Source organism: Lepisosteus oculatus, chromosome 7 (genome assembly GCF_040954835.1).
Source record: "Lepisosteus oculatus isolate fLepOcu1 chromosome 7, fLepOcu1.hap2, whole genome shotgun sequence".
Classification (NCBI taxonomy): Eukaryota; Metazoa; Chordata; class Actinopteri; order Semionotiformes; family Lepisosteidae; genus Lepisosteus; species Lepisosteus oculatus.
In genome coordinates, this window is record NC_090702.1 from 2689031 (window position 1) to 2711135 (window position 22105).

Here is a 22105-nt window from a genome sequence, read left to right on the forward strand (position 1 = left end):
CTGACCCTGGTTCTGGAGAGTGCCGGTCCAGTCACTACAGGGGTCTCTGACCCTGGTTCTGGAGAGTGCCGGTCCAGTCACTACAGGGGTCTCTGACCCTGGTTCTGGAGAGTGCCGATCCAGTTAGTACAGGGGTCTCTGACCCTGGTTCTGGAGAGTGCCGGTCCGGTCAGTACAGGGGTCTCCGACCCTGGTTCTGGAGAGTGCCGGTCCGGTCAGTACAGGGGTCTCTGACCCTGGTTATGTGTACCAATCTAGTTAAATTTTATAGGTCACCTGTTTTTAAAGATTGGCTGCACCTGTTAGATATTGGCGAACCAAGCAAGTAATTGTTCAATTAAGAGAACTCTGGGTCTTAAGAGCTGTGGTCCTTAGTCCTAAATAACACATTTTGTGCTTAATTGAACAGAGCAGCTCTGTAACGGACGACAGTGGAATTGGCTCTTATCTTGAGGGTCTGTTGATTTTAATAGTGACCTGCCCAGCCTGGCTCTCTCCGTACTGTACTAACTGCCAAGCTTGTACTAACTTGATGGGGGCTCTCCAGAACCAGGGTTTAGAGACCCCAAAATTAACTGGACGGGGGCTGTCTCCAGGACCAAGGTTTGGAAGGTCTTTGCTATGAGGTTGCAAGATCTATGGGTCTCGGGACTGCAGCACCTGAAGGACCTCTGTTCTTGCTTAATCTGGTCAGTCATATTCGTTGGGATTCTTCCGAACTCAAGTCAGAATCGAAGCTTAATCTGATATCTGGTGTGTGGGGAGCGTTCTGGCGCACTATGGCTGCCGTCGCATCATCCAGGTGGGGCTGCACACTGGTGGTGGTGGAGGGGATTCCCATTACCTGTAAAGCGCTTTGAGTGGAGTGTCCAGAAAAGCGCTATATAAGTGTAAGCAATTATTATTATTATTATTATTATTATAAAGCTTAAACCCACCGTTGCTCTCGGTTTGCGTACCCAGGATCTGTGTATTGTCCTGTTCAGGCCCAGTAACCAGCCAGACTCTCAATAAGAGGAAACGTGAAGGGGAAACCGATGAGGCACACAATGTTTTTTGTTTTCCTCAGCACTGTGGGACGCCAATCTGCTTCCCCTGTACTCGAGAGCGTTCCAGACGCCGTGTTTTGCAACACAATCGGCCGACGTGGTTAATCCCAAAGAAGCCAAGTTTGTAGACTCGTGACCACCCGGCACGGAGAGCTAAGTTACTCTTCCTCCCCACAGCTTTGAGCCTGCTCGGTTTGGACAAGCGCTGGCTTTAATTTTTTTCTTTTCCCCTGATCGTTTAAAACATCTGCCTTCTCGCGTCTCCTGCGTGTTAAGCTCCTTATCTGCTAATGGGTTCGTGCTGGGTTCAGTGTATTAGGTGTTGTGCTCTTTGTACCCGCCTGCAAAGAACGTTTCCCATCTGGGACAGTGAAGTGTATGTAAGTCGGGGGGCTGTTTGGGGTGCAGGAGAGTGAGCAACATGCAGAGAGATCAAAACTGCCTGCTTTTGGCATTGCAGTCGGTGATGTGTCGTCTTATGTGGAGTTTCTGTGCTCCACCCTGTCGGTTGCACATTTGCATACGGCCAGCAGTCATATCACCCTGCGACTCACAACTGGCAGCCCCACTGGAGCTCAGCAGGTGTGAGCCTGGCCAGTACCTGGAGGGGAGACTCCTGGGAAAAACTAAGGCTGCTGCTGGGAGAGGTGTGAGTGGGGCCAGCAGGGGGCGCTCACCCTGCGGTCCGTGTGGGTCCTAATGCCCCAGTATAGTGACGGGGACACTAGACTGTAAACAGGCGCCGTCCTTCGGATGAGACGTAAAACCGAGGCCCTGACTCTCTGTGGTCATTAAAAATCCCAGGGTGTTTCTCGAAAAGAGTAGGGGTGTAACCCCGGCGTCCTGGCCAAATTTCCCATTGGTCCTGACCAATCATGGCCTCCTAATAATCCCCCTCTGTGAATTGGCTTCATTACTCTGCTCTCCTCCCCACTGAGAGCTGATGTTTTGGGAGCGTTCTGGCGCACTATGGCTGCCGTCGCATCATCCAGGTGGGGGCTGCACACTGGTGGGGGTGGAGGGGATCCCCATTACCTGTAAAGCGCTTTGAGTGGAGTGTCCAGAAAAGCGCTATATAAGTGTAAGCAATTATTATTATTATTATTACTACTATTATTTGATTTGGGGGGGGTTCCCCGATCTGATTTTATTTCGAGGGCATTCCGGCCCCCAGAACAGACTCATTGGACCGTTTTGTTGCGGCAAAGAGGGGGTGCAAAGATCCCCTCTTGGAGCACGAGCCCGATCCCGGGAGCTCGTGTGTTTGTTTGTTTTTTTTTCCGTGTGTGTGCGTGGTGGAATTCAGCGAGGGAAAACGCATTTCCGCCTGTAAATCTGTCAGCTGCGGGCTCCCTGGTCGTTCAGCGGCTCTCTGGTTACGGAGTCAGCCGGGATAAACTACCGTGCTGTCAGTGGCTCCGTCATTCATACGGTCACTAAGCCACCTGGTGCCAGTTTAGGATTTCTCCCTGTTCCCCCCGTATCCTGGAGTAAACATTCCTTTGGTAGTGACCCCAAGGAGACCCATGAACTCTTGACTCTGCTAGAAGCCCACTGTGGTAATGAGTCCAATATTTGCTTCAGTCCCTACGCTGATCCAGGCTGATCCATCCCATTCTGCGTTGACGTAATCCTTAATTGCTGAGCGTGAGGACCGGTTATGTAATCGAGTACAATTGCCCATAAAATCTCAGATGACTGCTCTCACCCACTTTTTTTTTTTAGAATATATTCTCCTGCCCCCTGAGAGGAGATACCAGATCGCCTGTATAAAGACTAAGGGAGCACGGACTTCCTTCACACCTAAAAGCCTTCAGTGGTTGAGCAATGGAAAGATTGTCTGCAGATAGCGATCTTCCTGTTCTTGTTGTTGTTTTAGACTTTTAACCAGCTAATTGTCTTGTTTTTAACCTCTGTGGTGCTGGATGGCGTTGTGGCCAAGCGATGATTCTGGAATGCTGTTTTTGCCGTTGTGGTTGTGTACCGTTGTGTTACCGTTGTATTTGTGCGTCATATGTTTATGAGCTCTTGACGTGCGAGACGAATCCCCCTTAGGGAGCGCTGAAGTTCGGTGACTGGCGGGCGGCGCTGTATTGCGGTGGTCCGCATGGCACGGGTGGGCTTTGGGTTCAGTTCCTGGGCTGCTGTCTGGGTGGAGTTTGCGTGTTCTCCCCGTGTTCGCATTGGGGTGTCCCCCCACTGCCCGAAGAACAGGGTGGGTGAATTGGCTTCTGGGAAAACTGGCCTCCTCCAGCTTGAGAAACAATGGAGACACGGAACTCTCTGCTTACATTCCTGTCCCCTTGATCTGTGTGTAGATCTTCTGAGTACAGCTGTGGAGGTGGGGTGTGGGGGTGTGGTTGTGTGTTGCCCCTTCCAGGGAAGCAGAAGGGACTTTTTAAGCTGTCTCCCCCCTATCTCCCCACCCCGTTTCGTTTGAAAAAGTGTGAAACAGCAGCGCGCACAGGAAATAACCCTTTCTCCTGTTCCTACTCGGCTTTTTTTAACGGCTCAGTCCAGCCCATTGTTACACTCGCGAGCTGCTGTGTTTTCAGCTCTGCGAAACTTGTTTCCAGGTCTGAAAAGCTTGGAGGTTTCCGAGAATTTGAACGAGTAGCTGTTTTCACAAACTGAACTGCGCAGCTGCGAAAACGGTTTAAGAGAGACGCTCGTGGTCTCTGCCTTCGCTCCTTGTTTTCAGTGTGCACTGGAGGGGACTAAACGTCTCATTTCATAACGGGGCACCTCAGCTGTCGCCGTTATTAGACTCTGTTAAGGGGCCTTTTTTTTTGCAAAGAGCTTAATTTCTGATTCGGGGGCGTATTTAAGCCCGACAAATAAAGCGCTTAAAATAACGGTAACTATTTATCAGCAGGCATGGAGGCATGAGAGTTAGCAGTGTTGTCTCGCAGCTCTCGGGGCCTGGTTCCAGTTCTGAATTGGATCCTTCTGCGTGGAGTGTGCATGTTCTCAGTACGTGACATTGCTGCCTTGCAGCGCTGGGGTCAGGGGTTCAGTTCCGGACCTGGGGTGCTATCTGTGTGGAGTTTGCATGTTCTCCCCCCCCATAGTCTGCGTGTTGTTTTCTCTGGGGGGGTCCCTGTTTTACTGTGTGTGTGGCATCCTGTCCAGGATTCCGTGCAGCTGTATTCCCTGGGAAGATCTCAGTTGCTGCAGCTCCAAACCACGAATATGCAGCTTTCTAATAAGGGGTGGCTGGTAACCCCAGACTTCTGTGTCTGTTCTACCTTGTGCTCTGGAACGACGGAGGATATCTCCGGGGTTCTGAGGCTCTGTCGACGGCAGCTGACGGGTTCTGCTGTTGGCAGAAACCCTGAAAGATTGTTCACTTCATACTGGCACGGGTTACCCCAGCCTGTCTCTGCCTCTCCGGTGTTCCGCGTGAGGGATTCTCAGAGTCTTGGGGAGCGACCGCAGAATTGTGGGTCAGTTTAACCAGATTCTTGGATATTTGCGGGGAGCTCTATTAAGAAATGAGGTTTAAATGCACAATCGGCACCTGCTTCGTGTTCCTGTCCTCTTGTCTTAATGGCAGGGGGCACGTTTTGATGACTGTCAGCCTTTTTTTATTGTAGAAAAGCATTTCCTTAATATCTTGAAACTACAACCCGGCACGGTGAATATCTGTCCCTTCCCATCTGTATAGTTTTTTTTATTCGAGGGGTATTTCTTACAGACCTGGGGGTCAGATTTACAGTTCCAGCAGCTTTGATATCTTGTTCAGGGACAGTTCTTTTTTTCTTCGATTTTCTAGACTGAACTTTTATTTAACTGGTTCTGTCTGTCCCTTATCTTTCCTGCTTTATTCCAAAACCCTCATCTACTCTCTCCTCTCACTGGGCAGTTTTTGTGTTCTGTAAAGTGCTTTGAGAAACCACTTTTAAAGGTGCTATATAAAAATAGTTTACTATTATTTATTTCTTAGAGTACTTACAGTTGTGATAGAACAGGTTATTATAAGCGTAGCTGCTGATTAATAAAACTGTTCTGAAATGCAGGGGATTCCTAAGGTATAGCAAGTGATGTCATTGTGTTAAGAAGAAACAAAGGAATGACTGAAAAGTGAGTAATGAACCGACTGTACTGTTAAAAAACAAAAAAAGGTGCTGTCCTTCGGATGAGATGTAAAACCAAGCTCCTGACTCTCTGTGGTCATTAAAAGTCCCCCTGGCTTTCTCTAAAAGAGAAGTGTAACCCCAGTGTTCTGGCCAAATTTCCCCCCTGGCCCTTACCCTCATGGCCTCCTAATAACCCCCCTCTCTGAACTGTCTCCATCCCTCTGCTCTCCTCCCCACTGAGAGCTGGTGTGTGGGAGAGGACTGGAGCATCATCCAGGTGGGGCTGCACACTGGTGGCGGTACTGGAATTCCCCCTGACCTGGGAAGAGCTCGGAGTGGAGGGTCCAGAAAAACGCGATATAAATATAATACATTATTATGATCCGACGTGGATGTTGTTTGATCACCTGAGCTGCCTTCGCAGTCACACTCGCATGACAGGCCGTTGCAGGATCACAGTTATGGGTGACCCGAGCTGTCTGTACCATTGACTGTATGGGTTTATGAGGAGAGTGGCAGTTGTCCTGTATGCAGCAGAAGTCTCGGCTCCCTGTGCGTGTCACTTCCTGTCTCTGGAGGGGATAGGTGGCGGCCCAGAAAGAGGATCTGTTTGGGTCTCGTCACCCCACGACTGTGTCTATCCCCTGCCGTGAACAGAATTTGTGTCGCATTCCTTGCTTTGAAGAAGTATCCCTGCACACAGGCAGGTTAACCAAAGCCCATTTCCAGGGGTGTCCGTTCCCATCAGCCTCTGTTTTTTCTATTTGGGGAAGAAAAACATGACGCTGCACAGCACACGGTTTCTCACACTTTGTTCTTCTTGTTTTTCTTCTGAATTCGACACCCCAGTAGAGATCAAAGGGTGGCAAAGTCCTTCAAAGCAGTAAAAAGGTTGCTTTTGAGCTGGAAGACTGGTGCAGGAGTCCTGTCATTTTTTTTTTCCTCCCCCATCTAAAGCTGTGAGGTGTTTCTGTGCCATTGAAATCCTAAGCCGTGCAGCTGCAGGGTTTTAAATCTTCTGTCTTGGGGGAAAAAATATTTTCATCTTTCAGCGCCTTCAGATAACCTATCTTGCTGTAGTTTTGTAGCTCACGGGCAGAACAATCCCTGGCACTCTGGAGGTGAAGAAAGACCTCATTTTGAAGTTGCAGATTTTTCAGTGTTATTGAAAGCTGAGCTTCCTGTGGCACTCGGTTCTCACAGTTGAATTTCTAAACCGAGTGTGCTGTGCTTCTGGGAACTAGCCTGTTTATATAGTGTCCGCATGGCATAGGATAGCCCAACCTGATCACAAACAGAGATGGCTTAAGAGTGAATTTGACTTGGTATTGTGTTATTTAGCCATTCCAGAGACACGGTCTGTGTATCATGTCTAGACCTGCAGGAAATCAAGGCCGATATTTTTTTTTTTAAAGTACAAAAAGCATTTACCAAGATCCGTGGGTAACTATTTGCAGCAAAAGTGCGTTTCGGACCTCGATAAATCTCTCTTTGTGGGATTGCTCGTGTTGGCATTTGAAAACCATTTCACGTTTCAGTGAATAATTGTTGTGGGCACTCCTGGTGGTGTGAAGTCTCTTAAGACTGCAGAAATGTTCGAAAAATTCAAGGCACTGTCTGTTGTTTCCTTACAGAACAATTCTGCTCCCACAGCCCTGCTTTATTGTAAACAAAACTGCAGGAATGACTGTAACGTTAACATCTGTAGTCCAGGTAGGTAGACTATCCGCTTAAAAAGGAGCAATTCCTAAATCTTAAGTAGCCTCTGTACCCTGTGTTTTCTCGTTACTCAACGCTACAATAGATAAGTGGAGCAAGTGCTTTTACAATGAACCATTCCCAGTGTCATTAAAAGTGCTTGGGACGACGAACTGTATACAAACAGGGCATTGGCGCTCCCTGCTTAGGAAAAGTGAAAGCTGAGTCTGTCTTCGCTGCTCTGGCGTTTGTTATGAAATTGGCAGCGTGTTTCCCCGAAGATCCGCTGCCCAGTCCTGTGAAATGCCCTTTGCCCTGGACTCTCTCTCTCTCTCTTCATTCCTGCTGGGCACAAACGTCCCCCGCGTCTGTGCGCAGTGCCAGGGTCTTTCCTGTCCGCGCCGGACTGGAGAGCTGCTGTTTTTCAGCTTCCTCTCGGAGCAGAGCTGGAGGGAGGCCGAGGGAACGGATGTGATTTTCACGAGACGCCGTTGGGGCTGTTGGGGCAGACGAGTGATGTCGATGAAGAGACCTGGGAGAATCCCGGTCGTGCCTCTGGATGTGCGGACCCGTGTAGCCCAGAGTAAAGTCGCGCATTCTCAGCCTCGCGTGCTTTCCAGTGGAAAAACAACTCCTGTTGTTCGAGAGCGCAACAGCTTTTCGAGCGCGGCGCTGTTAAATCGCTTTTACGTGTACTGCTGTTACTCTCGCCAGTGCCTTATGTGACTCGAGCTCAGTTTGGACAATGAGGCGTCACAGTTTATAGCTAACTGTGGCCAGTTAGGGGCGGCGGGGTGGGGCAGTGGTTGGTAGTGCTGGGATCCCGGGTTCGATTCCCGAGGTGCTGCCTAGTTGGAGTTTGCATGTTCTGTCCAGGTTTTGTGTGGGTTTCCTGCAAGTGCACTGGCTTGCTCCCACAATCCAAAGACCTGCTGGTGGGTTAATTGGCTTCTGGGAAAATTGGCCCTGGTGTTTCTGTCTGTGTGTGTCCTGCGATGGACTGGTGTCCTGCCCAGGGTGTACCCTGCCTCGCTAGTCTCCCTAGACTCCAGCTCCCCCATGACAATGAATTGGATGAATCAGTTGGAAAGCAGATGCTGTAGCTAGTTTTAGCTACAGTGTACAGAGTGAAGGAATACTGTGCAATACAAAGTACAGACTGAGTAGTTCTGTTTCCTGCCCTGGAATATGCGCCCCGACACAAATTAAATCTGACACATTTCAAACAATTTAAAGCCTTTTTCCAGCTCAAGTCCAAGGGAGAACTGCCAGTTTGATTTTTTAAAAATTTTTTTATGGAGCCAGCACATCCCTCGGTTTGGATACTATGTCTTTTAAAGCAATTGGACAGCTGAGAAGAGAATTCTTGAGCATCTAATGTTTCGGACAGCATGGAGAAATCGTTCCTCCCAAAGAGGACACTCCATGGTTGCTATCTTTGCGTTTTGCAGCATGGCTGGTTTCCTGGGCAGATCCGAGACGTGGCTGCTGAAGATCTCGGGCTAGGGAATAGCCGATGTTGTGTGGTATAACTAGGGCTGCTGCTGGGAGAGGTGTGAGTGGGGCCAGCAGGGGGCGCTCACCCTGCGGTCTGTGTGGGTCCTCATGCCCCAGTATAGTGACGGGGACACGAGACTGTAAAAAGGCGCCGGTCTTCGGATGAGACGTAAAACCGAGGTCCTGACTCTCTGTGGTCATTAACAATCCCAGGATGTCTCTCGACAAGAGTAGGGGTGTTACCCCAGTGTCCTGGCCAAATTTCCCCCCTGGCCTTTACCCCTCATGGCCTCCTAATAACCCCCCTCTCTGAACTGGCTCCATCCCTCTGCTCTCCTCCCCACTGAGAGCTGGTGTGTGTGAGAGGACTGGAGCATCATCCAGGTGGGGCTGCACACTGGTGGGGGTAGTGGGATTCCCCCTGACCTGGGAAGAGCTTGGAGTGGAGGGTCCAGAAAAGCGCGATATAAGTGTAAGCAATCATTATTATACCTGGAGACCCCAGCAGATACAGAAATAAAAACTGTGATTTTTCCATTTGGAATCTTCCGACTTCAGTCCTGGTGAAGGCGTATTAAGTGCTGCGTCGTAGCGGAGAACCTTAGCTCAGATGAGGGTCGTTTGTAGTTTGTAGTTGTGCACAGCTGCTGTAACCCTCTTGTTGCAGCAGAACCTTCCCAGGAGCTCTGGGAGCTGAACCTGCAATTCTCGAGCTAGGCCTGCTGTCGTACCTGTACCTGTACCTGTACCTGTACCTGTACCTGTACCTGTACCTGTTGACCACAGCTTGCTCCTCTGTGCGGCTGTGTGCTGTGCGGATCTTGATCGGTGGGGGCGGGAGAGTCTTCCCAGGAAACGCTGGCCTCTTTCTTGGAATTGTCGCCCGACAGCCGAGACTGCTGGGGTCGAGCTACGGGGACTATAGTGTTGCAATGCTTATCGGAACAGGCGATGGCTTTGTACACACCCCTGTGCGACTTGCATTAGAGACGTTCAGTTCGGCAGCCAGCGAGCAAAACAGCGCGTCTCATGTTTTCGTTTTCACTTTGACGTGGATCGTAGCCCAGGAGTTCAAAGTCGAAAGACAGGCTGGGAGGTTCGTTGGCGTCTCAGACGGTTGTGAGTGTGTGCCTGTTGAATGTTTGTGCCAACATTTTCCTGGCTTCCTGTCCAGGGCGTATCCTGCCTTGCGCCCGTTGCTTGCTGGGATAGACTCCAGCTCCCCTGCGCCCCTGAATTCGATAAAGTGGTTTGAAAATGGGCGGATGGATAAACCTGGTAAATGTGGGGCTCGGTTTTCATGCCCTTTTGTGCGAACTCAAATCTGTAAGTGCAAAGTAGCTTCTGCAGGTGTGACATTTTCTCACGTGGCGTTTAAACATTACGCACTCAAGAACGTCTTTATTATCCAGGGGCACAGGAAGAACGTCTCGGTGAGTCGTGAGATGAATGCGTCACTCTGGTCTCCTCCAGGCCACCATGAACAGCTGCCAAGGTTATAATTCAGCATGGAGAAACGTGAAGTTTTTGAATGGATTTGATCCAGACCATGCAAGAAAAGTCTGAGCTTTTCTTTTTCTCCTCTGTCAGCCAAGTACGTCGTCGCAAAGCTTCGGTGTATTTTTGATCTGTTTGTTTTTTTGGCGATCTGCTTTGACACTTTTTCACAGTTCAGTGCCTGGCTTGACCTTGTGGCTCAAACAGAGCAGGCTGTTGTTCTAGCTGCTGTATTTAAACAAACAGAGCACAGGCTTCTGTCTGCCAGTCTATTCATGGTGCAGCCACTGTGTGCTAACAGACACTTGGGTACATAATGAGAGAGAGAGGGACTCTGGAGTACATTAACACTGCACTGAGAGAGAGAGGGGTTAATACAGGCACACTGACTGGACACTCCAGTACATTAACACTGCACTGAGAGAGAGAGGGGTTCATACAGACACACTGACTGGACACTCCAGTACATTAACACTGCACTGAGAGAGAGAGGGGTTCATACAGACACACTGACTGGACACTGCACTGAGAGAGAGAGGGGTTCATACAGACACACTGACTGGACACTCCAGTACATTAACACTGCACTGAGAGAGAGAGGGGTTCATACAGACACACTGACTGGACACTCCAGTACATTAACACTGCACTGAGAGAGAGAGGGGTTCATACAGACACACTGACTGGACACTCCAGTACATTAACACTGCACTGAGAGAGAGAGGGGTTCATACAGGCACACTGACTGGACACTCCAGTACACACACAGTGATTTTTAGTTCCGTCCATGGGAACAAGTGCTGAATCAGGTGTACGTGGATCGACTGGGGTGGCTCCTTTCGGTCTGAATTGCGCAAGGAGAGGCGGAGGCATTCAGCAGGTGATCTCCCGCCCCGGCCCCGATAGTGCTGCTGTGTCAACAGACCGAGAGCTGACATCAGCCTGGTGCTGGGGGCTGGGGGAAGATCTTATCTGTCAAGTTCCTTTCTGTGTCAACACTGGCTGCCTGCAACACGCCCACTACAGTAGCTCCTGCACAGTGGCCCCCTCAACAGAGGGATGAAGCCAGTTCAGAGAGGGGGGTTATTAGGAGGCCATGATGGGTAAAGGCCAGGGGGGACATTTGGTCAGGACACTAGGGTAACACCCCTACTCTCGTCGAGAGACACCCTGGGATTTTTTAATGACCGCAGAGAGTCAGGGCCTCAGTTTTATGTCTCATCTGAAGGACGGCGCCTGTTTACAGTCTAGTGTCCCCGTCACTATACTGGGGCATGAGGACCGACACAGACCGCAGGGTGAGCGCCCCCTGCTGGCCCCACTCACACCTCTCCCAGCAGCAGCCTCAGCTTTCCCAGGAGTCTCCCCTCCAGGTACTGATCAGGCTCACAGCAACCTGTGAGCTGTATGATGACGTAGCTGTGTGTTACAGCACAGTGAGCCATTATTCCAAATAATGAAGAATTGCGAAAAATGAGAAAATAATTTTACTGTAATGATTGGGTTTTGGGTGAGGATTAGGGTGGGACAGTGAGGACGGACTGCTTGATTAAATGGCCACATTTCTGTTTAATTTCACTGAGTAAGACTGACTGAGTGGTGAATGTGCTCTATTACAGCGCCCTGCTGCAATTGTCATGGCTGGGAAACACAAAGGGGGGTGGGAGGGTGGAACAAGCTGTCCAGCTGTGTTAAGAGTTTGATAGCCTGGCATCTGTCAAGACACAACCGGGTGAGATCCTCCAGTCTGGACAGGAGACACTTCTTTACACAGAGGGTGGTGGGGGTGTGGAACAAGGTGTCCAGCCATGTTCTTGAAGCAGGTAGCCTGGCTTCTCTCCAGACACAGCTGGATCAGATCCTGAGGTCAGTTAAGTACTAACTCCCAAGCAGGTCTCATGGGCCAAATCGGTCCTCTGGATTGTAACCTTAATGATATAACCTTTACCAGCATTTGATAAATAAATAAGAAGAGAAAAAAGTGAAGTGGATTGCCCAAAAAATGCATAGATTTTAGTACAACGATCAGATGTTTTCACAGTATTTCATTGGTTTACATAAAGTAAAGATTATTAGATAGTCAGAAGTAGTAAAGGGGATATACTTCATAAGACTGTCTTTGAAATTTATCTTATACTGCTGCCAATTACTGCAGTTTTCATTGGAGCCAGGTCAGCCCTGTACAAGGACAAGCTTGACGTCGTGGACTCGATTTTTCTGAGTGCACGAGGCTGTGGGGTCTTTCCAGGGAGTGGGCACTCAAAACTGTGCACAGAGTGTCCGTGATGCTCATTAGCAGAGAAGGCAATGGTTTTAGGAAAGGTGGTGCCATACACTGCTAATGGCCTGGATTTCCTGTGCAGGCAGTGAGGAAGTCTGACTGTTGAATTTGTAGCACACTGACAGCACAGGGATGCTCTGATTGCTTGGTCCTGCTGGTTTGGGAATTGGCGGTGCTGTCGCTTGGTGGTAATGAAGATCTCTTGATGGAAACCAACCATTAATTTTCTGACTACTTTCATCCAGTACAAGGTTGTGGGGGAGCTGGAGTCTATCCCAGCAAGCAACGGGCACAAGGCAGGGTACACCCTGGACAGGACACCAGTCCATCACAGGACACACACAGAGACACACACACTCACACCAAGGCCAGTCCATCACAGGAGACGCACACATAGACACAGACACACTCACACGAGGGCCAGTCCATCACAGGACACACACACACACACACACACACACGTTTACACCAGGGCCAGTCCATCACAGGACACACACACACTCGCCAATTAACCAGAACACCTGGAGGAAACCCAGTGATCCTGAGGAGAACATGCAAACTCCACACAGACACTACCCTAGGTCCAGATCTGAACCCAGGGCTCCAGTGCTGTGAGGCAGCAACGCCATGCCAACTGGCATTGAATCATTTGGGGTTCCCCCCCCCCCTTTGCTGTGCAAATGGAGAATCCTCAGATTGGCTTTGGTGTCTCTGCGTAGCTTGTATTTCACTCCCTGCATTCCTGCAGGATGATCAGAGCTGGTGTCTTCAGAGGAACATGCACGCCCTGACCCATAGCCTGCCAGCAGTGACTTGTCCGTGTGGTTTGCCTGCCTTTGCGCTTGTAGAAATCGGTCACTGTTTCAGTCAAGATTACATCTCGCTGAGAAGAGAAACCAGATAGAGCCCGGTGCTTAAGCAAACTCCTGGAACTGAATCCTTTAGAGTCTCGAGAAGCAAAGATGACAAGGGGACCAGGTCCAACTATTCAAACAGGCACTGTCTGAACTCGGGGAAAACGGCCACTTCTAGAGAGCACTGAAGGAGACGCACACAGGGTGTCTTTCCCACAGAGCCCTGAATTACAACAGTGCTACAGAGGGTTTTATAATCAGCCATGTTATTACCATGCATGGGGGTTTAAGAGTCTTGCTTTCTAGTTATGATCCAGTGGCTATTCTCGATGACATTGTCCAGTCTTTCAGCTATTATTGAGACATCATGTACAACAGCAGGTGTCTGCTCCTGATCTGGCTTGAGGGTGTTGTAAACAGTGACCCCTGGCCCGGGTCAGATTTCTACATGATGAAACGGGGATCATAGGACACAAGTGGAAACTACATGGGAAGTACCTAAAACGGAAGAAGCTTCTTTACACAAATAGTTGTGGGAGTAGGGAACGAGCCAGCCAGCAGCGCTCTAGGAGACGAGACCTTGGTTTCTTTCAAGAAATCACTTGGGTCAATTAACTACTAGCAAGTGGGTGACCTCTTGTTTTGTGATACTTTATTTTATTGTTAGCTTCACTTCTGAGATCAGTGTGGCTGGGGAGCTGTTAAATCATTTTAGGAACTTCTTGAAACAAGTTTTGTTTGAAAATGTCGACCCACAGGCTTCCTGATCATAGGAGGATCCACAACTTAGGCAGAAATAAAAATAATGTCTCAGGAAGGAGGCCTTTTTCTTTTCCTTTTTCTTTCATCTTCAGTAAAAGATAGTAATGGATTTTTTTTCTCCAGTTGTAGCTTTCCGTCTGTGCTGTTGTGCATTTTGCCATGCTTCTTGGCTTCAGAGGAAAACCTAGCTCTTTGTGCGTTGGTTGTGGTTTTGTCTGACACAATGAATTTATATTTAGCTGAAAGCATCAGGGATGTCTGGTTTTCCTTGCCCCTTTAGGCTATGAAAAGTCTCTAATGCTCAGATATTGTTGGGTGTCCTTATGAAGGTGATTGAAATGTTTGAAAATTAACATTTTATTCATAGCCAGCAGCTACATCACCCTGCAACCGGCGATCCACTGATCCGCTTATCAAATTCAGGGCCTTGTGTCTCCACTCTCAGGATACTGAGCGTTTGTGCTTTTTGCTCATGCTATACTGAGTCTAAAACCTTCCACTTTTCATTGGTTATTCTAGGCCTTGTGAATTATTATTTTTATGTATTTATTAAAATTAATTTTAATATAAATATGAATAATGGTACTTCTTTGTATTTTTTCGACCGATGCTGTACTTTATTATTCCGTCTTTCGCTGAGTCTGAGGTCCACATCTTGTTTCTTTGTTTAAAAAATGACCATTGCAGGAATTAACTGAGTCCTTCTCACTGGCTGGAAGGGGCCTGCTGGCCTGTTCTTGTTTGTAACAAGCCATGTGTTCCTTCGTATGGATTGTGGAAGGCATTAGATCTCTGTGTTTGTGTCAGGCTCGCCCCCTGCTGGAGTGCTGCAGAGTGAGCTAGCACTGCCACGGCAACCAGCCAAGCCCCTACCCATCTGTCAGTCAGTGCTGGTTGCCATGAATACATGATCAGACGGGAGGCCTGTACCACCTGTGGGCACTATACAACCACGCCTCAGGTGGTCCAGGATACTTAAGGTCTGCTCTCACAGTGATTTTGTATAGAGTTTTGCTTTTTGAGTCTATTTAGAGCCTCTCTGAGTTCCTTAGTGTTGTAGTTCTTTAGTTTCTTGTCTTGGATGTTTGACGCTCGCGTCTCTCTAACCTTGTCTTCTGGATTTGCCTGTTCGTACCTTCGAGCTCTGAGCCACACTTTGCTTCTGATGGTGTTTTGCCAGCACCATGCTTGCTTGCAGGCTTCTCACTTGTACCTTGGCTGTGACCTACACCCCTCCTTCCTGCAGCTTCCCTGCTTTGTCTCTCTCAGCCAATTCTTGGGCTCACCTCCCGACTCCCACAACCCCCGGCTTCGCTCCAACAGAGGCAGACGGTACGATCGTCTGTTCCTCTGAAAGGACAAGGGCAGAAAGAGCAGCTCGTTTCTCAGACGCCTCTACCTTTGGCGCGTCTGTCATTGTCGGACGCAGCATGATACCCCAGGGTGGACTAAGCCTCCAGTGTCCCGCGCAGGGAGAAGAAATGTGCTTCACCTGAGCTCTCCCTTTGCTACAGAGGTTAGGGATCACGCGTGTCAGAGCTACTTTGCTCAAGACCCCACAGTGGTGGGGAATTAATCCATGTACTGGTAGTTTTCTTGCGATCCCTAAATTTGTGGCGTTAGGAAGGACAAAGATGGACACAAAAACACAGCCTGATTACCTCCCCTTTTAAGAGCTGCAGTCCCTGTTCTCGGGGAAACCCGCCTCAGAGGATGTGAAATCAAAGCAGGAGAAGAAGGAAGAGACTCATTAGCTCATCGGCTGGCTGGTGCTTGTCTGGCTTTGTCACGCAGTCGGCAGTGCTGTTCAGAGTTTCCTAACCCTCTCCCGATCAGCTCCTCCTTCTGCCACCCTCTCTGTGCGGTATAGCTCAGCTGGTGTCCCAGGTGGGCCTAAACAAGCAAATTTGTTGGCAGACGCATCCAGAACCAGCCCGTTTGGCATAAGGTGAGCTGCTACACCTTGAGCAACTCTTCGCTACAGCAGTTTTTCCCCTGTATAAAATGTTTACCTGCTTGATGTATTTCAGTTACTGGAGTGGCCCTCATATGGTGCCCAAGCTGGGCTTTTTAATTGCTGTTCCTTGAGACAGTCCCACAGGGTTTTTTTTGGTGCCGTTTGGAAACTTGGTCAAGGCTATGAACAGTTCTGAAAACCGTCATTGTGAGTGAGTCGCTGAATAACGTGACCCACTGATGCTTGGATCTTCATTACAGTCTTTCTGAAGAAGGTTTTTTCCCCAATGTGATTTGGGATACTTAAAGCACAAGGCAGCCCAGTCGCTTGTGATGTGCGTGTGGTGTGTCGGTTTGCATAACATGCTGTTTGTTTTCAGAAGAAGTGGTCCTAATTCTGTCTCTCGTGGTGTGCGGGCTGATAAACTGCCCTTGGTTGGTTTGAGCTAACTTTGTGCGGGGAAAAAGTCAGGACTTGGAAGTGTTTCCCTCTAGGGTGTGAGTTGGATGTCCTTCTCGAACAAACAGCGGAGTGTTTTCTGTTTAATCGACTTAGCGTCTTGGAATCAAGAGCAGGAGTTTTAGCAACATCTGGTTTTCCTGTGTTCCTTCTCCAAGATGTAATGGTTTAATTGAATAATGCGAGTCCATAGCACTTTAAGTCCAATGAAAAAGGCTTCCACTGTCTTGCCCTGCGGTGAATAGGCTGTACAGTAGCCAAAGAGTAACGGAACATGATCGTTGGAGGCAGTGGTAGAGAACATCGGTTACAAAAGGAGATCTTGCAGACAGGAGGTCCTGTTTGCAAGTTGGAGAAGTTGGAGCTCTGGCCCAGACCCTGGTTAGCATTAGGATGGTCAGAGTTTGCTCACGTTGTTGAGCTGCAGCTGCCTTGCTCATTAAACAGACTCATTTGGTATCATCAGAAGTTTTTTTTTTATTGCAGCCATATCACCCTGCAGCTCCCAGCTGGCAGCCCCACTGGAGCTCAGCAGGTGTGTGAGCCTGGCCAGTACCTGGAGGGGAGACTCCTGGGAAAGCTGGTGGGAGAGGTGTGAGTGGGGCCAGCAGGGGGCGCTCTCCCTGCGGTCTGTGTGAGTCCTCATGCCCCAGTATAGTGACGGGGACACTAGACTGTAAAAAGACACCGTCCTTCGGATGAGATGTAAAACCGAGGTCCTGATTCTCTGTGGTCCTTAAAAATCCCAGGGTGTCTCTCGACAAGAGTAGGGGTGTTACCCCGGTGTCCTGGCCAAATTTCCCCCTGGCCTTTACCCATCATGGCCTCCTAATAACCCCCCTCTCTGAACTGGCTCCATCCCACTGCTCTCCTCCCCACTGAGAGCTGGTGTGTGTGAGAGGACTGGAGCATCATCCAGGTGGGGCTGCACACTGGTGGGGGCAGTGGGATTCGCCTTAACCTGGAAAGAGCTCAGAGTGGAGGGTCCAGAAAAGAGCTTTATAAGTGTAAGGAGTTTTATTATTAAATGTAACGGTGTTCTTTTTAGAATGACTGTGAGTGTTGGGAGAACACCTTACAATGGGCCAAGGAAAGGTGCAGAGAAACCTTAAGCAAACATTTGCTGATTTTCTTTATACATTTTTCCACGTAACCAGCGCCTCTCCGCTTTTGGACGAGGCAGTTCCCTTAACGAGCTTTAATTGTGCTGTGCACGAGATGAAGGCGGCACCTGTTCCCCGCGTACGCAGCGCAGTGCAGTTTCTCCACGCTCTGCCAGCCTTCATGGAGAACTTGAGGAAGACGCCTTCCACACCAGGATCTCCGATTCCTCCTGCAGGTGGAGCTCTGAGAGGGATTACAGTAAAGGACAAGCTGTCTGAGCTTTGGGAGTTGGGAACTGCTGCCTGTACCCGGTATCGGGCTATGAAGTTGCCTGCAGTAACTTCTGATAGGCTGTGCAAGTAGGCGATGGGGTCTGACTGTGTCTTTTAAGTCTCTAATTAATAAACACAGTATCTGAAGGGGGAGGGCGTTGCTTTCTTCTGAAATCCTCAACGGTCTGAAAAGTGACCTTTTCTTCCTTTTTGAAGGGAGAGCAGGAGCATAGCTGCAGCAGCCAGAGGAACCGGTCTTTGATTGACCAGCAAGTACTTTTCTCACGCTGGCAGGAGTCTTTCATGTCATCCCAGCTTCTGAACCGCCGCTGAATCTTGTGCGATTAATGTGCCCTGAACTGCCGCTGAATCTTGTGCGATTAATGTGCCCTGGACCGCTGCTGAATCTTGTGCGATTAATGTGCCCTGGACTGCCGCTGAATCTTGTGCGATTAATGTGCCCTGGACTGCCGCTGAATCTTGTGCGATTAATGTGCCCTGGACCGCCGCTGAATCTTGTGCGATTAATGTGCCCTGGACCGCCGCTGAATCTTGTGCGATTAATGTGCCCTGGACCGCCGCTGAATCTTGTGCGATTAATGTGCCCTGGACCGCCGCTGAATCTTGTGCGATTAATGTGCCCTGGACCGCCGCTGAATCTTGTGCGATTAATGTGCCCTGAACTGCCGCTGAATCTTGTGCGATTAATGTGCCCGGCTGTTCTAGACAGTTTAATACTCTGTCTCTGGTTCTAGCATGTCGTCCTTGTCATGATGATGATAACACTTGTCGCTATAAACATCAGATGAGTCTTATACGACTTTATCATATAGTCTTATTATCTGGTTAGTTATACAAAAGGCCCTTTCAACAGTTAAAGCCCCAGACAAAGAAACAGCGTGCTGGAACTCTGAGGATTGCATTTTAATCAAGTTATGTCATTTGTTAACAATCTGAAGTCTTGTCTTCAAAACACATGAGAGCTCAAATTCCCAACTGCTGCCCAAGAGTTTTGAACGCAGGACCCCTTGAATTTGTTTTATTAACAGAGCGTTTGTCTTAATCCGCAAACGGCGAAGTGGCAGGGGCTCGGGGAACGTTATCTCAGAGTAAACGCGGAGCTCAAAATATTATTTGGCTTCATGCAGTGAATCGATTTGTGGTTTTAAACCATATAAGGTGTGGCGACTGCTTCTATTCTCTGACTGGGGAGCTGTCGGGTCGTTCCTGCCACAGCTGTGCTGAGGCAGTACTTACTGCGTGTTTCTGGACTCTCTGTCCTTTTATACCCGACTTGAAACCCCAGAAAACTTGTAGAAGCTATATCTGGGGCATGAGAGAAGTCTTGCAGTTCTTTGCTGTGCATCTTAGTGTTTGGCCCCATTGTATTCTGGGAACCAGTGACCACACGAAGGGTAACAAATGATAAAAGGCCATTCTGGACCGTTTGGTAGTTTGTGGCTAATTGGGCCGAAGGTCTAATCCATCTGTCTCGAGAGAAGCCAGGGTATCGGCTTCAACAACATGGCTGGGCAGCTTGTTCCCCACCCCCACCACTCTTTGCGTAAAGAAACCCCTCCTGTCCTGACTGGAGGCTCTCATCCCGCTGCGTCTTGACAGAAGTCAGGGTATTGGCTTCAATAACATGGCTGGGCAGCTTGTTCCACACCCCCACCACTCTTTGTGTAAAGTAAGTGCCTCCTGTCCTGAGTGGAGGATCTTATCCGGCTGTGTCTATGAGAGAAGGCAGCCAGCAATGGAACTGAGGCTTCAGGCAGGTTTCTGTGTAACAGTTATAGAGGCTGAGGGAAGTCAGATCAGACTTAAGGTTTTGTCCCCCAGCTGAGTTCAGACGACTGCAGTGCAGGGGAGAGTCACGTGCTCTTTCTTTAAATAGCTCTCCGGCCATATAGAGTTAATGCAAGCACGGTCTTGAGCTTGAAGTCGCGTCAACATTTCCTTTTGGAAAGGCAGCGCTACAGCTGTAGGGCCCAACTGAGCGGTCAGGGTGCCGTCTGTGCGCACATTCTCCCCTTCAGGGGAGGGGAGGGGATGTTGGGGGGGCCCTGGGTTTTGTCGACTCCGTTGAACGCCAGCCAGCTAGTTTAATTTCCCAGCAGGCCCTGGGGTCTTAACAGACGCTGTGGTGGGCAGAATCCATGTTCAGGGCAGCCTAAGGCAGAGATGGCCGCCCCCGTTTATATAGAGGACCACAGTAAGGCAGAGGGAGGCCTGTTGATTTCTGTGTGGTTTTCCGTGTCGGCAGCACTCGGGGTAGGTGCCCAGCCCATGGAAGCAAAATAATTAGGGTTCCCTTGGCTGTGGATGAGGTATTCATACAACGTTTCATTGCTGCAGCCTTTATTGAATGAGATCTGGTCGTTGAGCCTGCAACCACATTTTAAGGTCGGCTAACGGCTGGCGTCCCGAACGTTCTAGAAAAATGTATTGTGGGGGGGAAAAAGATTCCACGTGTATCGGAGTACTCCTACCTCTTGGGGCCTGGGAACCTACTGTGCGGAGTTTGCACGTTCTCCTCGCGGCGGCGTGTGTTGCTGTCTGGCTAGATCCCATCATGCATTGAAGAAGGCCAGCAGATCTTGTCCAGAAGTCGCGTTTTTACAAAACTCCTCCTAGATCTCTCAGATCCCCCACCTGTCTGCGCAGAGTTACTTTTAGAGGTTTGCTCTTTTAAGGCCAAAAAAAAAAAGGTGGGGTCAGGAGGGATTGAGATCTGGAAGCAGTCGGTGACCGAGACGAGCAGAGACCAGAGTGTCGTGTGAACCGATGTGAAATCGCTGAATCCTCTACGCCCTGATATGGGGTTGATCTGCTCTTACGGGGGCACCAATGGGAGAAATGAGTAAAAGAGCCCGTCCATTCTTAAAGACTCCCTGCCCCGGCGTGAGTTCTTTTAAAGCTGGTAATTGTTGCGATGGATCTGATTTTCAGGTCCTGTGACAGTGATGTGTTGTCCTGCCCGGCTGTTTGTACTAGACGTGTTAAGTATTGCAAACTTTAAAATTGTATGAAGATTTTTTTTTTTTCCCCTGAGTATGTCTGGCAGCTGGATGGGACACCTCCTTAAGGTCAAGGAGAAATCTTAAGATGTTCTTCTCTGGACCCTCCACTGGCTCTTTCCAGGCCAGGGGGAATCCCACTACCCCCACCAGTGTGCAGCCCCACCTGGATGATGCTCCAGTCCTCTCACACACACCAGCTCTCAGTGGGGAGGAGAGCAGAGGGATGGAGCCAGTTCAGAGAGGGGGGTTATTAGGAGGCCATGAGGGGTAAAGGCCAGGGGGGAAATTTGGCCAGGACACTGGGGTAACACCCCTACTCTTGTCGAGAGACGCCCTGGGATTTTAAATGACCGCAGAGAATCAGGACCTCAGTTTTAAGTTTCATCTGCTTTGAGTGGGGTGTCCGGAAAAGCTCTAGATAAGCGTAAGGAGTTCAGTTTAGTGTTGATGTCCTCTATGTGGTAGACTTGTGATGCACTCCCTGCTGCTCCTCTGTGTGCGCCGTCCGCTGTTTTGACATGCTCTGACGTCTCGTTGTCTCCCTTGTGCTCCCTAGGATGTGGAGAAGGAGAGAGAACAGCGCACACAGCTCAGCAAAGAGGAGATCCGGCAGAAGATCGAACTCTACAACGCCTCGGTCACGGACCATCTGAAAATGACCTTGGTAAGTCGACTTTCTTGTTTTTGTGCGGGCCATGTAAATCTTTTTAATCGTTTTGTTTCCCCCAAACGATTTTTTTTAATTGAAATATCCGTGCACCTCATTCTACTCACATTGGATTAACCCTCTCTCTGGTCCAGAGCACTTCATTCTAATTGGACTGATTTAATTATTTCTCTGGACTAAAGGTTTTAAAGACTTAAGAGGTCTGCAAGACCTGCTGGCCCGTGTGTTGTGTAGTACTTGCTGTTAAATCTTCCCTCAGGGCAGTGATTAGGATTGCTGCCTTGCAGGCCCTGAGTTCTGTCCCTGGGCTCAGTTCCTGGGATGCTGTCTGTGTGGAGTTTGCATGTTCCCCTTATGTTTGCATAGGTTTTCTCTGGGTGCTCCGTTTCCCCCCCCCACCCAACAGTCCAAAAACATGCTGGTAGGTTAATTTGCTGTGTCCTGTGGTGGACTAGCGTCCTGTCCAGGGTGTATCCTGCCTTGCGCCTGTTGCTTGCTGGGATAGACTCCCGTTCCCCCTGTGACCCTGTATTTGGTGGCTGTGAGACAGCAAAATGGACAGATGGAAATCCTTCTTCGAGCAGGTTCTGATATGTATTTCTTGTTGGTTGAATTAAGAAGCTGTAGTTCAGACGGTTTTTCTTTTCCCCAAATCAAAGCCTTCACCTACAGTACTTCTGGAAAAATTCTGCCCAAGCAGTTTTCTTTGTCGTCTTGTTTGTGATCTATAAAAGCAAGGCGTGACTCACCCTTGCCTCCGTTTCCACGGAATTTCTTTGTTTTGTTTTCTGTAGCCACTTCTGCTTCACAATGCCAGTGATGACCTCAAAAGTTTGCTTCATCTCCTCTGTTTAACCCATTTTCTGCTGAAACGAGAATGATCGCAATCATAACAAATAAATAACG

The 22105-nt window shown here is 49.2% G+C and overlaps 1 protein-coding gene across 4 annotated transcripts in view; it reads left to right on the forward strand.

The window, feature by feature from the left end:
- Positions 1-22105, forward strand: part of rassf3 (Ras association domain family member 3) — an 84294-nt gene that overhangs the window by 51144 nt on the left and 11045 nt on the right. For all 4 annotated transcript variants that reach the window (XM_069192026.1, XM_069192027.1, XM_069192028.1 and 1 more), the window contains one exon: positions 21089-21196. In XM_069192026.1, the coding sequence (XP_069048127.1) occupies positions 21089-21196 (108 nt within the window). The remainder of the gene's footprint in view (positions 1-21088; positions 21197-22105) is intronic.